Source organism: Argiope bruennichi, chromosome 3 (genome assembly GCF_947563725.1).
Source record: "Argiope bruennichi chromosome 3, qqArgBrue1.1, whole genome shotgun sequence".
Lineage (NCBI taxonomy): Eukaryota > Metazoa > Arthropoda > Arachnida > Araneae > Araneidae > Argiope > Argiope bruennichi.
The window spans coordinates 32,565,312-32,579,851 of NC_079153.1; the positions used below are offsets into that span (position 1 = coordinate 32,565,312).

At 31.8% G+C, this 14,540-nt stretch overlaps 1 protein-coding gene across 2 annotated transcripts in view; it reads left to right on the plus strand.

Moving 5' to 3' along the window:
• LOC129963966 (uncharacterized) overlaps positions 1-13,608 on the plus strand; it is a 62,559-nt gene extending 48,951 nt beyond the window's left edge. For both annotated transcript variants that reach the window (XM_056078602.1, XM_056078603.1), the window contains exons 2-3: positions 8,080-8,157; positions 10,507-13,608. In XM_056078602.1, coding sequence (XP_055934577.1) covers positions 8,107-8,157; positions 10,507-11,961 — 1,506 coding nt within the window. In that variant the 5' untranslated portion in view covers positions 8,080-8,106 and the 3' untranslated portion in view covers positions 11,962-13,608. The remainder of the gene's footprint in view (positions 1-8,079; positions 8,158-10,506) is intronic.
• Positions 13,609-14,540: the final 932 nt, after the last annotated feature.

Consider the following 14,540-nt stretch of genomic DNA (forward strand, 5'->3'; position numbering starts at 1 on the left):
GGGACGTACTTCACTAGGAAAGGATTGTGCCGTAACCGGTGATGGATCTTAGACTCAATCACAGTTCCCGCCAATGTTGCTCCCACTTTGGTCCTGTCCATGGATTCAGTTTCATCCATGTGCGTACTGGCGGGTCGAAGTAGTCAGTTAATGATTAGATTTAGTGTCGGGGGCTACAGAAATAGCATGGGGTCGACTACCCCTACCAATGATGGGACGTGCTTCTCAACGATAGGGTTATCCGTAGCCGATGATGACTCTTAGAACTCGATCTTAGTTTCCACTAATGCTGTCTCCGCAGACCGATCATTCAGATTTTATCTGTGTGAGGTCGGAGTAGTGAATGTGTGATTACATTAAGTATCATAACCCTTAATACAATATCACTATATACCGATTATCTGAGCCGATTATGTCAGTCCTTATCTGGAATTTTCTAAAAATGGGTTATTCGAGTCTCAGTTTCAAATCATGATTTCTTTTTCTAAGTTTCCCGAAACTGTTTACTTCAAATTAAAATTAATGTGAGTGGTCTCTACGAAGCTTTCTTGAATTCTCCTTAATAAAGGTGTAATGGTGTTAACCCCTTTTTCTCCTGCATAAAAATTATAGACCTTGGACAAGGCCTTAAGTGTCACAAATGTTTAGATTTTTATTTTCAGAGTTCCACATATGAGCACTTTGTGATTTATAGAATTGTGAAGGAAAACTGGAGCGGCATTTTGGTCACATCAACGATTGCCACCAAAATTCGACGCAAAATTACAATTTCTCTCAGAAGGTCACGTACCAGATTTATTTTTCTGCGTTTTTAAATTACTCAGATCGATAAACGATCTACTTTTTCACGAATTTCATTCAATAGTTTAATACTGATCTGAGCTTTAGTTGCTAAAATTGTGAGCTAAATTTTATTTATCTGGCTCTTTATATTTTGTAGTTAATGGGCTCACTTCTATTGGTAAAAACAGAAGGACATACAGACGTATTTCCCTTGCATGTATTTCGTTCAAAATTTGACCGAAATCTACAAATTTTATGTAAAAAGTGTATATCAAATTTCACTTATGTGACTGAAAGCGCTTGTTATTAATCATGTTCATAGATAGTTATATTTCCATTGTAATGGGGTGCGTGAAGGTCCAGATTTATCTAAATCTCAAGATTGTTTTTTGTTACTATTTGCTACATATTCTTTGTGTATACTTTGCATAAGAGAAAAAGTTGATCGTTTGTCGATCGTCATATATCTAGTGTTTCCTTGGATCTTTTACTGTCTCCTTTGCTTTTTCTACTGTCTCCTTTGCATTTTCTACTATCTCCTTCTCTTTTCCTATTGTCTCCTTTGCTTTTTCTACTGTCTCCTTTGCATTTTCTACTATCTCCTTTTTTACTATTGTCTCCTTTGCTTTTTCTACTGTCTCCTTTGCATTTTCTACTATTTCCTTTTCTTTTCCTATTGTCTCCTTTGCATCTTCTACTGTTTCCTTTGCATTTTCCCAGTAATTCTTTAAAAATGTTTAAATAAATGTTTTCTCCTGCTGAACAATACGAAAGTTCTAAAATGTTAGACTGGAGATTTTTGAATTAAAAAAAATGTATATGGAGTGATATATATAACATTTTTTTTTGCAATTATTTTTAATATTTAATTCATAAAATCGCATTTTATTAAACAATCAAAGAAAAATATTTGTTGCTTGGATAAGAATTATTGCTTAATATAAACGTTGCAATTTAAAAATGCCTCACATTTTTGATTCACTCTGCAAAATGATTTTTAATGAACAAAGTATCGCATGAAATTTTACTTACTTTTCACTGGCTGACAAAACAAAACTACAAAATATGATTAGATAAGACTAACTTTAATTTAACATAGCAAAACAAATTAGTCAATAATGCAATAATAAATATTGTTCTCAATAAAAAGTGTACTTTCTTAATGTTAAATAATATTTAGAATAGTTTTTGAATAATACATTGCGAATACAGTTGTTTTCATTCTTTATTTGCACTTATTTTGGAATGTGTTTTCAGATCCTTTATTCCAATTTTAATTTTTCCTCTTTGATAAAGTCTTTTTACCCCTTTTAATTGGCCATCAGTATTAGAAAATAAGAACAAAATTATTCTCTTGTGTACATTAGGCATTTAATTAAGAGTGTTTTGCCCATTCTTTTTTTACCAGCGTCTAGATCAAATGCAATCGAACCTGCAGGTGTCTAGACTATATTTATTAGTTTAGAGTTCTTTGACACTGGCTAATAGAACCGTCTGTCGATAATAAGAAAAATCGTCTGCTATTTCAACATAAAAAAGAAAAAGAAAAATGATTTTGACCTTCAATAATTTTCCTTGTGTATCTTATTTAAAATGAATTTTTCTGTTTTAATAGATATTTTATTATTTGAACATTTGGATTATCCATGAAATCTTTTTAAATTTTACATTAAGAAGCATTTAAAAAACAAAAGCAAATGATTTGCTGATATTTCGTTTATGTGGCTTGTTGGGCAAAAACTAAGAATTTTGTATCATATTTTGTTTGAAATCGATTTCTTTAAAATAACAAAAATTATTCAATCTCTCGTTTTAGCTAGTTATTAATATCATTTAGATTCAAATAAACATATAATTTAAAATAGTACGAGAAGTCTATGATGTTTATTTTGAGGGTGAGTAATTGCATTTGCAAGCTATAATTGTTATCAAGTGGAATAGATCTAAAATCAGAGAATCATTTATCGATTATGGAAAAGATTATCTGCAAAATAGTATTATGGATGAAATGGGAATTCTTAGTTAATAGTTAAAAAATTTGCAAAACCTAGGAAGAACTTTAACATGACCGTAACTTCAAATAAGACTGATTATTCTACAAATTTGACCACTGAATTTGCAGTAACAGAATCTCGTTTCACTCCATTCAGTCGAAAGGAAACATAATCATAACTAAACCAAAATAAATTTCACTCCATTTGTTCCAACTGTTCTTTATCGGATTTTGAAACTCTCCTCGCTTTTGAGCATGCGTCTGGAGGCGTTTGTTTCGTCAGAAAGGGGTAAGAGGGAAGTTGAAAGGAGGTGCTGTTGGTGAAAGGTTATTCACGGAATTAGGAGAAGTAACAACCACTTTCTTCATACCACCCCTTGGCGAAATACAAATGTCGAAAAATGTTAGTCTCGGAGATCCTGAAACGAATAGTAGATATGAACGTCGTGATATTTTGGTTGGATGGACTCTTATTCTTATAGTAGGTTCATTAGTTCGAAACTTGGTTGTATCGAAGATCTAATGCGTACATGAGTCTGATGCACTTTAAATCTGTTATCGAAGGATTTGTGTTTCTCATTTAAACGAGGATTGGTAATCCTTAAGTGCCCATCTTTTCATTTGACTACGATGAAAATTTTAAGTCAGATCAAAATAGCCCTTAAGTAGTTTTCCAAAACAGTGCTTTATTCTAAATGAATCATTCAGAATGTGACTTGATACTTAAATCTTGTGTAAAACTAGTGCAACTCCCATATCACATCGATTTGGAAAATATCAATATATATAATCGTTCACCTGAGTTTGTAACACTTACAAATATCCCCGTCTTTTTGGACTGAGTCATCATTCGATGCGTTAATTTTTATTCGTCATTATTCCCAATTTCTATACAGATTTTTCTTATGCGAATAAAGCTAAGCATGAATAAAAATTAGCTATGCGATCTTAATCTTTACATTTTATTTACATTTGTTGTGTTGTAACGAAGATAAATGAGCTGAGGACTGCAATTATTTTATATTCAAATTAATTTTAATCATTAATTTTGATTTGAATATTCGAGAATTTGAATTGATTGAAAAAGACCCCACTGCAGAAAACAAATCTTTTAATTTTAGTATGCATTTATATATAAAGCACATTTTTTAAAATATTTTAAAACAATTTGCTAAAATATTTAAAAATTTCTTTTTTTTTAAATTTTTTAACATTAATGTTAATTTTTTAAACATTCTGTAAGAGTGCATAAGAGTTTATAATACAATTCTCGTCAGTTAGCACATGATAATCAGATCTAAGATATAGTTTACCCATCTAGATAGGCACATTTTCTAGTACTGAATTTTCTTTAATATCATTTTCATGATAACCAAAAATGAATGTCTGGATCGATCTTTCTTCATTTAATCTTTCTAAGTTAAGGGGAGACTGTCTTGTGAAATGGCTTAACTCCTCCGATAATCCAGGGGCTTGATAGCGGCCTTGTAGTAAACGCTAAATCCGCATGAGCTCGCGTATTTATAGCTGGCAGCAGACGATATTTGTCGAGGCGCCGAAGGAATCCTTTCGTGACGTCATCAAGCGGGACACAGACGATATTCCTCGACAGCACGTGTCGCTGACTTGCACCTCTTCACTTCAGTCCTTTCTCGAATCAGACGGCGTGCTTTGAACGAAATAAAAAAAATAAAAATAAAAGAGACATCAAAAAATAGAAACACCAGTTAAGAGAAAAAAAATATTAAACGAAAGTTATTTACAGATCTTGTGATTCGAGTCTGCCTCGATTATTTAATTTTTTGTTGCATCAAATTTCTCAGCATTGGATTCTCAGCATTTTTTTTAACAAGAATCAAGTTTTGGTTTACAAAAAATGCAAACTAAAAAAAAAAAAAAAAAAAAGGGAATAACAAAAGATGTATTTATTTACAGTTAGTGCATTTTTATAAATATATTTTTAGGAAACAGTTTTCTGCACTTAAAGATAAAATTAAATCCGATCTTTAGTTAATAAGTTTTTTAGAGAAAAAATACTTTTTAGTTTAGTTTATTTAATTTGGTTGAATTAACTTCCCTTTTTGAAGCTACGCGAAAGTAATCAGCAAAATCACTTGCTGAATAGGATTTTTCATTATTTCTACAGCTTCCTATAATAGAATTTGTAAATTCGCCTTTTTTATTTCTGTTTTTAAATTTTACTCTTATAATTAATGTGTTATTTTTATACAATGAATGCGTTATTCATCTGTTTGTTTAATTTTTACTCTTATATTGCCAGTTATTTAATGAAACATATTAGGTAATCAATTGTGGAATTGAATTTGGGAAGAAAGGTGAAAGATTAAAATATGTATTATGAATAATGTTATTAATCGATTATTATTAATAATCAGCAGAGTGGTCTGCCTGAAATTTTCTTGTACTCTCTATTGGCGAGTTTCTTTGGCGAACTCTTGTACTCTCTATTGGCGAGTTTCTTTGGCGAACTCTTGTACTCTCTATTGGCGAAATTTTCTTACAATCTCTATTGGCGAATAATAGTCACGTCACAAAAGAGCCTACTAGTTGCAACTATTCTTAAGGATGCTGTTAAGACACAATCCAGAATGGTCTCCTCGAAACTTTCTTGGGTGTGTGGGGGGGGGGGTCTAATACTTTGAAATTTGGGTCTTATCCCCCTCCCGCTGGATATTGGGTAAGGCCGAGAAAAATTTTACATGGCACTATAAATAACAGTTATGAAATATAGATCCTTAACGTGAATCTAGCATTTTAACAATATAGGGTGTTCATTAATTATTGTAGGGGTTTCCGTACCTCATAACTTTCAAATAAAAAATATTACACAAAAACCGATTACGAATTCGTAAATTACAACTCAAAGAATTTTACGTGGCAACAATGCGATCGTAGCGCATTTGCAGTCTGGGTAATTATGAAGTCATAAATAAAAATGGCGACCGTGCAAGAAAAAGCAATGTGTGTATTGTGGTTTTTCGAAACTAAATCAGTCATAACTACTCAACGTCGCTTCAGGACCACGTACAAGAAAGATCCTCCTTCGGATGATTCCAGACGCTGGTTAACACAATTTCAGGAAACTGGTAGCGTTCTACACTGAAAGGGAGCGGGAAGACCGAGCACATACGACGATGTGGAACGTTCTCCATAACCGCCTTTAACTGAATGCCTACAAAGTGCAAATTGTGCAAAGCTTTACATATTAATATCATTAATAAAATTCTTTGAGTTGTAATTTACGAATATGTAATCGGTTTTTGCGTAATATTTTTTATTCGAAAGTTATGAGGTACGGAAACCCCGACAATAATTAATGAACACCCTATATATCATGAGAATATATATTTTGGAAGCCTTTTTTCCCACCAGATTGAAACTATAATTATACATGGAATTACAGTTGCAGTTGCAAAATCATATGCCGAATTTTATTGCTTTAAACCGTTGTTTAATAGTTAATGTGTTTACATGCATGCAAAAGTGTAGATCAACAAATAGTCAACCATTTGATAGTTTTGGCTGAAAATTTCATAAGAATCGGCATTTTAATTGCTAAACCCGTGTTCCAAATGATATCTATGCACTTTGCGTTTTGTAGTTATATAGTTCTCTTATATTCGAACAGCTAAAAAGATAGATAGTCTCTGAATAGATTTCGTTTTAAATATGATTAAAAAAATCTACAAATTTGGTCTTAATTCCATGTATTACATTTCGTTTTCTACCTTAAAGCGCTTTTAAATTATCCTGTTCACATGTAGTCATGTCATATAGTCATAATTCCACAAATAGTCATATAATCATAATCCACAAATGTCATATAGTCATAATTCCACAAATGTGTTTTTCGAAATGTGTTCGATTCGTCAAAATCTCGATTTCGGAGTTTTTGACAACTGCAATGGGTCGTATAAAAATAAGTAATAAATGGCCAGACTGATGGATCGATTTATTATATTGACCGGTTATCATTAACACAAACTCCGGAAGTATTAATAATAACCGATCGATTACAATTGTGAGCTTTTCAAGTGAAATACTTTAATTATCTTTTTTTCTGTGTATTATTTATCCTCTTTGTTTATTTTTTTCACTCATCAAAGTAAATCGAAAAATGTCAGCTACATAAGGAAAACATTTTTTTAAAAAAATATTTCTTTTATCTACCCCCAAGGTGAATTCCTCATTCAAATATTCTGACGTATGTATCTGTAATATTTGGAGCTAAGGAAACGAATAAAAGACATTAGTATCTACCTGATTTGTCCTATCAACTAATCCTGTAATATATATATATATATATATATATATATATATATATATATATATATATATATATATATATATATAATTAATGAAATAAATAATAAGTCCTGTAAATATATAAAATCAATTAAATAAGTAATAATTCCTGTAAACATATAAAATAAATGAAATAAATAGTAAATTCTGTAAATATATGAAATATATAAAATCCTGTAAATAAATATAAAAAAGAAATAAATAGTAAGTGCTGTAAATATATAAAATAAATGAAATAATAGTGAATAAAATAGTAGAATAAATAATAAACGAGTTATAAAAATCCTCGTACGAAATAAGATTTAAAAAAAATTAAATGCGATTTCTCTTAATATTAGAAGGCGTTTTGCTTTAAATAATCTATTATCCTTTTAACAGTATTTCAGATCTGATTGTCACAGATTAACCAACGGAAGTTGTATTAAAAAATCTCATGCACTTTGATAGAGTTCTTAGGAAATAGAAAAAAAAAGATATACATTATTTGATGTACATTTTAGATGTAAATATATAATAACATTAGAAGTTTTGTTTCGTTGCAGAGAGGATCTCCTGTATCAATAATCAAATCAAAACTATTCTCTATACAGGTTGAATATGAAATTTAAAAAAAGAAAAGAATATTGAAAGAAAATAGTGACAATAATTTTCACTTTAGTCTGTGAAGGGGGAGTATAAAATGATAAATTTAGACCTTAGCTATTTATTCATAGTTACACTCTGATAAATCAGCCAATTTTTCAAAAAATATCTATATCGGTTGCTGAGGCTAAAACAGAAGCTAGAATTTGCTCATCCGATAATGACGCAGATCAAAGGGACGGGAATATTTTAATTGCATCCAGCATTACAGACAGCAGTGGACAATTATACATACTGATTCCCTATTTAAATGGATATTTACTATTAATTTTCTTTAATGTATCATTTACTTTTTTTTGCATGATGCATAATTAATACGCAAATTTCTTTTTCAGAATGCACTGGACAACCAACAGATAAAGATGGGCTGTGCGTTCTCAAAAGCCTACGAGAACAATCCAAGAATATTTCACGTAAGCATGCTTTAAACAAATAATTAATGCATTCTATTTCTACTAATAACAAAGATGAATGTATGTTTGTCTGTGTATCGGCATTCTATAGACCGAATAGTTTTACTCAGTGGTATCCAAGTTCGCACAAACATAGTTTGAAGAGTGAGAATGTGCATCTAAGATCGATTTTTTTTGAAATTTTAATTAACTAATAATTAGTGATATTTTTCCGCGATAATTTCCGAGAATATTACAACTCAAAAATAATTTTTTACATCACCCTATAATTTTTTCTATTTTTAATTAATTTTTTAAAAATATTTTAAACGTATTTTATAATAATGTATTTCATTATTGAAGTGAAACTCAAATCGTTTTCATTTTTGGTATTAATAATAAAAATTTGGTATCATCCTAAAATATTTTACCCCATTGTTGATTATCAAAATATGAAAATTCAGCTTATTTTCTATTTTGAGTAGTTTCAGTATAAAACATGCTTAATTTTTAAAAAATTTTATTGTATTTACAATTGAATTTTAACTTCAACACTAAGTAATAATGAAAAAAATTAAGGTTACGTATAGAGATAGAAAATTAGAGAAATGCATACTGCAATGAATAAAAAATACGAGTTATATTCAGTAACTATTTATCCCCAAGCATTAGCTGGTCACCAAAAATGTCTAACAGTTTAATAATTGATTATTAGAAATATTTTATTTATAAAAGAATGGATGTAAAGTTTGATAATAAAAATTGTTTTCAATTTTAGCGGTATTCAATGTTTTTTTTTTTTTTTTTTTTTTTTGCTCTTTCCTCTGTAAGTGGGAAATAGTGAAACTTTCTTGTTTTTTATTCTGTTGCTTTTAATCGATCATCCTGAAGTTTTCTCTTTTGCAGAAGTATCTGTATTCTGTATTATTTAATATTTTGTCACTTAAGGTGTATAACGAAAAATTGTACTGCACTGAACCTGTCACAACAAACGACAAAGTTTATTTAATAGACAGTTATATTTCATTGCAAGCTGTTCAATCCATAATCCATTTCCTGCAATGCATCAAAACATCGATGTCAGCTAACATTATACAAAGTAAATTAATCCGCTAATAATGTACTTGAGATGACAAGAAATAAAAACATACAGCTATAATTCCTGGCCGATAGATGGCGCCACGGAAAATTCTTCGAAATTTTTTATCATTAGTACATTTATTAAAACTTCATATCAGACAATGAATAGTTCCATAATATTTCTGAATCAAAATTTGTAATTGTAAATCAAATGGAAAATAAATTACATCACAGAAAAACGCATTTTTATTCGGTAATTCTGAAGTAGAAGATAATAAAAAAAAATTTCAAGGGGTTTCAAAATATTTGGATAGTCAACAATAGTTGGAGGCAAGTGGGTTTAGAATTCGATTTCTCAAATGCGCTGCCATTTGATGAATATCCAGTATGGTTTCAACATGATCTTTGTTCTAAATGCTGTTAAAACAGTGAGTGCAATTATTTCGCTGTTTGATTTGTTTAATAATATTTTTGAGCAATATTTTATACAATCAAGAGAGAATAAAAATAAAATAGAACCAAAATAACCTCACTGAATGTTACATTTTTAATGCTTCGTAGTTACTATAATTAGCTGGCAATGGTAGATACTGTATTTCAAAAAGTTTAATTAGAACTTTATATTTTATCGCATTAATGATAAGGCGGCTATTTGAGTAATAAATTAGTATATGATGTCTAATTATGTCAGTAAATTAACAGATCAATTACTAATTATCATTTAGTAAGTTTTATAAAAACGATTATTTCTATGTATCTGATAGGTTAGCACACTTCATTTATTCGAAAAATTTTGTCTTTGTGTCTTTAAATCAAGCTGTATTTCATTTATTTTTCATGATCATCATGAATATCATCATTTCTTATTATCACCATTATTAACATGTTTCTTATTATCACCATTATTAACATGTTTCTTATTATCATTATCATTTCTTATCATCATCATGATTAGCATCATTTTATCGTTGTCATTTCTTATCATCATCATGATTAGCATCATTTTATCGTTGTCATTTGTTATCATCATCATTATTAAACATCATTCTTATTATCATTTCTATTATCATCATGATTAACATTATTCATATTATCATTTCTTATCATCATTTCTTAGTATCAAACTGTATTAAAAACGATAAGCGTTATACCTCCTTAATAATCAAGAATACTGTCAACAATGAAATAATTTATTTAAATCAATTAATTAATAAATTATTTAATCAAATAAATAAAGCAAAACTGTTATGATATAAAAAAATTCTAACTAATTGAATCTTCCTCTTTTAGGTGTGGAATGTGGATAGTGATGGCCGTCATCTGAAACCTGGAAAAATAGAAGTTACAGACACGCAATTGATTCTTTACCAGAAAACAAACATTGTAGTGAGATGGCCTTTGACAAGCTTGCGTCGGTATGGTTTCGATTCAGAAGTGTTTTCTTTCGAGTGCGGTAGAAGGTGCACCACTGGGGCAGGAGTGTACGCCTTCAAATGCAGAAGAGCCCAGGCTTTGTTCAGCATCTTGCAAGAATCCATCAACAATAGCAGTAGTAATGCCGCCTCTAACACTTACGCGGAGGAACAAACTTCTACAGCCGTAACAAACACCAACGCCGAATCGGTGAACCCCATACATTCCACATCTCCAGCAGTTCAGAATGGCCACATTCTCAACATGATACCGACTAGTCCAACAGTGGATGCCTTCGGGTATCTGCAACCAAATCCAGCAAATAATTTCGTTCATTTTCAACCTCCTACTCCAGCTCCAAGACACAACAGCACTGCTGGCTCTCCGGGTGGATATATATGCATCCAAGGAACTAGCAGCGTAAGTCCGCCAGAGGGTATGACAACAGAATGGCCTTCCATGCCTTCGAACCTACCTAGCTGCTGTAGTCTGGGGACTTGCGGAGGAAGATCTATATCTGCCTCTCCTTCAGCTCATCATTATGTAAATAATGAGGTCATTGAGCAGGGTGCGAGTTGTTCAAATACCATGTGCATTATGAACAAGTACGTCAATCACTCTGTGATTGCAGCAGATTTGACACATCGATGCTGTCCAGTCACAAGATGTTGCGTAGAACATAACAACAAAAGCACGTACGTGAACAGTGCAATGGTCACTCTGAGCACAGGTCACCTGCCTTGCTCTGGAGGGATTTGTCCAATGGACTGTGCCCATTGTTTGGATTTGAATACCAACTATGCAAAGTTAGATGACCTTCTAAAGCAGGAACAGTCGGCAAAAAAACACAAAGAACATTACTACGTTAACGTTAAAACTGATGCTACTGCACATTCTAGTTCCACCAGTAGCAAATGTGTGTCTGGTAGGTCCAGTCCTATAGAAGCTCTCAGCAGGTGTGGCACTCTGACCACCCCAACTAGTCCAAACTCTACCCAAGTGCTCAAGTCACACTGTTACGCCAATCTGGGCTCTCCTACTACCTCTGAGACCGCGAGTTCCAAAGAACAGATCGAGCTAACTTATGCGGTACTGGACTTGTACCAGTCTGATTCGAGCAATAATAATGTTGCATCGCCAGTTTCCACTCAGAATAGCCTTCATTCACTTGCTAGTTCTCCTGTTAAATCGCCAGAGGGTTACGCCCAAATTGATTTTGATAAAACTGTGGCGCTGTCGAATTCTGCTAATCCATGTGCAGCTTTCAACGACGATAGTATGAGAAAGACTAGGCATAACGCTGTTACACCCGGTGCGAGTATGACTGTGTAAAAATGGAACACGATTCTTTTATAGAGTATTTTCGATTTATGGTGCTTTGAGATGAAACCTGTATTGTTCAAAGCAGATAGTAAAATACATCAATGTATTGTATCTTGAACAAAGCGATGGATCTCTATTGTCCAATGTCTGTCGGATGGAATTGTTGCCAAAGACAATTTTAAAGTATTCTTCTACGGAAATTCGATAAGACAAAACGAAAATCTTGCTTTTTCAGGGATAAGGGATTTATTAAATCTTATGAAATTCCACAGTCACTGGTAGAACGTCCAGTTTTTAATACTTTTGTTAATATTAAGTGGATAAGAAAGTTCAAGTCGAGTATTTTATATCGTTTGAAGCGGGAAGATAATGATTGTTTTAAGTGTGTATCGCGTGTGATTTTGTAATATATTCATTACTGTCATACATATTTTTCAAAATATTCGAACTGTAGGATTTTTTTCCCGATTATTTTGTACATTGAAGTAACTTTACATTTGTATATTTCATTTCCAAACTTGTAAATATAACATATTTTTCATCTATCACTTCATTAAAGTATAAATATGTTTTCATTTTCTCTACTATTAAAATGCTAATCTATGAAAGTATGTCTCTGATAATTTATCTTAAGTTGCCGTAAACATAATTTATTATAAATAAAAAATTATGATAAACTTATGATGATTATATTATACATTATGTCCCAGTTTTTTTATTTGCAATATTGCATTAATGAATCGTCAATCGGTAGCTTTTCAAAATTCCTAAAACTACAACAATATTCGTGCCATATTTATTAGCTTAGTTAGCTTTTCGATGCTGTTTCTATTATTTAAATATATCTTTCTTTCTTAAATATTTTTCCTAATTTTACGTATTTAATTTCAAATCAATTCCATTTAATGAAATTATATTCAATAAAAATAATTATGGAACATTTTTGCAAATTTAAATTTTATATCAGCAATTCTTAATCTTTCAGTTAAAATATGTTGTCAGACTGAAATTTTTCAATAAACCAACATTATATCTAGTTATTTAAAAATAATTAATATCAAAATATGGCATGAAAATGTTCTGACATATTTTCATAGGTTTTGTATTAGTGCTTTAAAAGTATATTACAAAATGTTTGTTTCCTGTATAAGAAAATTTTGGATGCGTTTTAAGAACTGCTTATTTTTATATATTTTCTGATTTATTACGTGATTTAAAATTAGATAAAAGTTGCAATAATTTCTATAATTGTTATACAGAATTCCAGTCATACTTCTCTTGTACAGATTTGTCTATATATTTTTTGTCAAAGAATTCCAGAATGTTATCGGAAACTAGAATTGGATGTTTTACAACTAAAGTAGCGCGCTATTTAGATTGATTCTGTCTATTTTTAAAAGTTGCTTTACTGATTCCCAAGTGTTATAATGTGAATGAATTTGTTGTACTACTTTCCATGAACTTTCTTGTATTGACTTCTCTAATGAACATGATGAACTAGAATTGTACAAATATTTCGAAGCTTTGTACAAATATAAATGGCTTTTAACTCTCGTGCTTCCTTATTTCAGTGAAGGTCATTTGCTTGACATTTATTGTAGTGCCTTGTGTTAAGTTTTCATTTTATTTTGCACAAATAAAGTAAGTATCTTTAAACCAAGAAGTTAGAAACTTTTTATGTATTCATTGTGCCTGTCTTTGTTTATACACTTGTTTTAAGGTGTGTCCAAAAAGTAGGGTTATGTTGAAAGAACAATTTAATCAATTTTTGCACTTAACATAACACCTTGGCATATTTGCTAATGATTGATATATTGCGCTAGAAAATTGGAATGATGTGGGTGGCTTTTGTATAGAAACTTCTAGGTTACTGGCGAGTTCCATTTCTCACACTGTCCTGCTTTGTGGAAACTGTATTCCATTGTCATTCACTTTGGTATACTGCGCTAGAACATTGGGGAGATTTGGATGGCTTCAGTACAAAAAGTCCTAGTGTAATCCTAGTATAATCCTCACAGTGTCCTGCTTTAGGAAAACTGTTTTCCCCTGTCATCCAAACCCCCGGAGGGGCACCTCGAAATGAGGATGAGATGCTTCCGGCATGGTGGTTGGATCTCGCCACGCTGGAGGGTACCCTAATAGGTGGGGGAGCTGACTCCTCCCATCGATGACGGGACGTATTTCCTTCGGGAAGGGTTGTACCGTGGCCGGTGATGGCCCTTAGGACTCAACCACAGTTCCCGCCAATGTTGCTGTTGCGGCGGTCCGGTCATTCAGTTTTATGGTTTAAATCCGTGTGCCTTCGTGGCGGGTCGGAGAGTTAGATGGTTGACTTCCCCTGTCATCCACTTTGGTATACTGCGCTAGAACATTGAGAAGATGTGGATGGCTTCAGTATAGATGTGGATGGCTAGGTTGGTGGGAGGGGGCTCCATTTCTCACAGTGTCCTGCTTTATGAAACCTGTTTTCCCCTGTCATCCACTTTGGTATATTGAGCTAGAACATTGGAAAAATGTGGATGGCTTCAGTATAGAAACTCCTAGGTTACTGGCGGGATCCATTTCCCATAATATCCTGCTTTGTGAAA